The sequence below is a fragment of the Xiphophorus hellerii genome, chromosome 1, assembly GCF_003331165.1.
Source record: "Xiphophorus hellerii strain 12219 chromosome 1, Xiphophorus_hellerii-4.1, whole genome shotgun sequence".
NCBI classification, from domain to species: Eukaryota; Metazoa; Chordata; class Actinopteri; order Cyprinodontiformes; family Poeciliidae; genus Xiphophorus; species Xiphophorus hellerii.
The window spans coordinates 27,950,317-27,954,057 of NC_045672.1; the positions used below are offsets into that span (position 1 = coordinate 27,950,317).

At 41.5% G+C, this 3,741-nt stretch overlaps 1 protein-coding gene across 1 annotated transcript; it reads right to left on the bottom strand.

Moving 5' to 3' along the window:
- Window positions 1–465: 465 nt before the first annotated feature.
- On the bottom strand, window positions 466–2,567 carry fam43b (family with sequence similarity 43 member B). Its single transcript, XM_032558082.1, has one exon. The coding sequence runs from the start codon at window positions 2,411–2,413 to the stop codon at window positions 1,430–1,432; it is 984 nt and encodes a 327-aa protein (XP_032413973.1). The 5' UTR covers window positions 2,414–2,567; the 3' UTR covers window positions 466–1,429.
- Window positions 2,568–3,741: the final 1,174 nt, after the last annotated feature.

The following is a 3,741-nucleotide window of genomic DNA, read 5'->3' on the forward strand; positions in this document are numbered from 1 at the left end:
TTTTTAATTTGTTGCTCTGGGTACATGAAATGGCTAGATAAATATCATAGAGTACATTAATATATCTCTAGTAATCAATATTATTACAGGAGCAACAATGTTGTAAATATTGCTTTAAAATTTTTTAAACAAATCTTTGCTGAAAATTCTTGAGTGAAAACCTGAAGCAATGGTACTTTTATTCAATGTTTTCAGGTTTTTTTTTACAGGAAGCTATACTCAAATTAGTTTTAGATGGGTTTGTAATTAAGGTTTCAACTCATTGCTCATTATCCTTTCCTATCTTAAATTCATGCATAAAAATAGGGGTGGCTATGGTGCCACTGAAGGGCTGGTAGGCCATTTAACATCACAAACATGCAAATGCACAGCAGAACAACACAGAGCTGCTGCGTTCATCTGAATAATCTCTTTGATGGAATCTAGAAATATTCTCCCTCTGAGAATTCAAGAAAGAAGCCCAAGTGAGCGCAACTTTTATTCAGCGCATTTGGAAAATAAATAGCTTCATCTTATATTTATTACAAAGCATCTAGAGACAGTAGCACACAGAGAGCACAGTTAAGAAAGCTAATCTTTGAAAACAGATTGAGTTAAGCGTCGAGGGTCTGTATCCGTTTTTGCAAGGGCTCATGGAAAAACAAACGCAATTGTAAAACTCAAAAAAGATGAAGCCATGTCACAGAAAAACACTGATATACTGGTATGTTGAAAATACAAGACATAAACAGTAAGGTGGCGCATGAATATTTCTGGATGTTCCCTTGGTCATACAATTTTAATCACAGTGTTGATTTTTAAGAGCTAAAGGATCAGAGACGAAAAACAGAGGATGGGAGGCTTGTCCATGCATGGTAACAAACGGCAAGAATATAGATTTCAACTCAATGGCTTCCCTCCTGAATTATAGCCTTGTCTGTTAATCGTCCTTGACCATTTGTAAAAGCATAATAAATACTTCAGTCAGAATAGAAAAATGTACAAATTTACAAAGAAGCCTCCCTGAAAAAACTATTACAAGTCCTTGCTGGTAAACGCTGCTTCAATTTTCCTCACATAAAAGTAAAAAGAAAATTCTCCTCGATATGAGACCCATGTAAAGCTATCTCAGCATCGTTGGTGCTCTTGTGAACAACTGTCCTCGTTCGTCATTGTGCTGTTGTCGGTCTGTGTGTTAGCCCTCAAGTGTAAACAAGCAGTTCCCTAAACTGCTACAGCCAAACCTCGGAGCCATCTGGGAGGAAGAAAAATCGCTCCCACTGAAGGATCGCACCGTTGCCTCCACCCGACAGTGGGAGAAGTTTCTGGTAAAAACACTTTCACGTTGCACAGATGTGGACAGAGGGAGCCTGAGTGGGGCGCCGGTGGAGGGCAAAGAGAGGAATGTCTTACTGAGTTGGAGAGCTGCTTTCCGCAAACTACATCACAGTCACACAAGAGAGGTCATGAATGTAAACGTATTGTTGTTGCTGTCGCTGACAAAGTTGATTTGGCACTGCTCCAGTCGGGCGATGTCCCCAATGTCCAGCTCTGATAGTAACTGAGTCGGGTCTGTGTTTGTTGTCAGGACCTTCTGCTTCTCCTTCGCCTCTTTCCCTTTGTTTTTATTTCTGCTGTCCTGTTCCTCCTCTTCTTCCTCTTCTTCTTCCTCTGTGATGGAGCAGAGGCGGGTGGTGGTGCCCGGGTTTTCAGCAGGCGGTCTGTAGTGGCACTGCCCATTCAGCAGCCTCCTAAGTGGCATCAGGGGCACCGCTTCCTCGCCCAGCAGCTGCTGCTGGCGGTGCCGGAAATCGCTCTGACGCTTCAGCCGCTTGAACTCGCTGAAAGCCGAGGTGGCGTTCTGGTAGAGGCTGAGGGCGATAGCTTGGGCTTTCTCTGACTTGCTGACCAGCACGGCGTGACACCGGAGCACCACTGCCATGTTTTTCACCTGGTGCCTGTAGATCCAAGCCAGGATTTTGGGCCGGCATGGGTCGGCTGCGCAGTAGGTGATTCTGTTCAGAGAGTACAGATGGATGGGTTTCTTCTTCCCAGATTTGTCAGCACTCATTCTTATGCCCTGTGACCCCACCGTCAACCTCATCTTGACACTCTGCTCCCCGTAGTTGCTCCTTGCCCAGATCTTGGCCACCGCCTCCTGAGTGCAGCCGTCTCCCTTTGCCGTGATGGTAACCACACTCCCAAGGTAACGCACGTTGTAAACGGGCTCCTCTTTGTTGAGTTCCACCTTCTGCCGTTTGCTGTGAAAGATGCTGCCCACCCAGTCAAAGGGGCAGTCAGGGAGCAAGTCTGGACATGAGCGCAGCAGAGAGGAGAGGATGGAGTGATAGGTCAGCCCTGTTCCCAGACTCTTGGGCTTAGTCTTGGCATCATCCTCCACCAAAACAAACTTATTCCTTCTCCAGGGTAACATGGTGCAGAAGGAAAAGTAACACCCTCTGCCTGCTTCTTTAAATCTTGTCAGTTCAGGCAAAAAAATATTTGAACAGCGCTGTGGGCGAAAGAGTAAAAAAAAAAAAGCACAAAGACAAGCAGCTCTGCGAAGCTCAGAGAAGAGACTGAGCGCTGTGTAGCTCAGGCAGTCTGTTCCTGTTCTCGCTCCTCCTTTCTCTCCTCCTCCTCTCTCTCCTCTTTAGTCTGCATCATGCAGAGCTGACCAGCGCAGGAGTCTTAGACCAGCTCTCAACATCATCTCCCTTTCCATGCTTCATTGTTTTGCTTTCATACACCTTCCTACCAAAGTGCTTTTTATCTTCTCAGTTCCAAATTGAGGCATCACTAAGCTTTTTACAAATACAAGAATTTATTACAGTTGTATTATATTATTCAAGACTGGTGAAGAAAGTTTTATGTTGTTTCCTTGATAAGTGTATTTTTTAAAATCATTTTGTTATTTGACAATTACTTACTTATACGTCTTTTTGTATCAGCAGTATTAGTTTAAAGGCGAGTCCAAAACATTAGATGCAGAACCAGAAGCATCGGCTCATTCAATCATTTAAGCCAAAGCCTGTTAAAAAGTTTATTGGGTCCCTCAGCAGAATTTGATTTGGGGCTCCTGCTCCCAGTGAAGCAGACCCCCAACCAACTCAGCAAAACTTCTTTTACACTATATTGTCTATGATTGATTGGATCTGCAATATACATCTAACAAAACCATTATTGTTAGAAACAAGTCTAAAACATGTCCAGCAAAATGGAAAGTGATAATATATATGGTGAACAAGCAATAATGTAACATATTAATTAATGTCAGTATTAAAAATGTGACTCAGCAATATAATTACTAAATTATAGTGTAACCACTGCTTAATTTAATTAGCAATAAATTCAGTAGGAAAGTTACTTTTGTTCTAGGGTCACACAGGAGGATGATAAGCATACAAGTTTTAACAACTCAAGTTTATTTTTCTTTCCCCACAAAAAAATAATAATCCAGGTAACACTAATTACCTTAATAAAATTAAGGTATAAAACTTAAATTGTCCACCCTTAGATAAAAATATCAGATTAATATATAGAAAATTGAGGGTAGTTTTTTTTTTAAAACAGTAGCTTTAAAGCTTATTTCAACAAAAGAAATTACATATTCCAGTTAGTCCTTCAATATGACAGTTCAGTCAGTCAGTTCAGTCAATGTGCACATAAGTTGTCCGTTATGAAAATGTTCATGAACAAATAGTTTGTGGAATAAAAAAAAAAGATTTGGGGGCCCCCTTTTTGTTCAATAAGCTTATCTGT

Excerpts from the sequence above, each read along its gene's own strand:
- fam43b (XM_032558082.1), bottom strand. The coding sequence starts at position 2,413 with ATGTTACCCTGGAGAAGGAATAAGTTTGTTTTGGTGGAGGATGATGCC.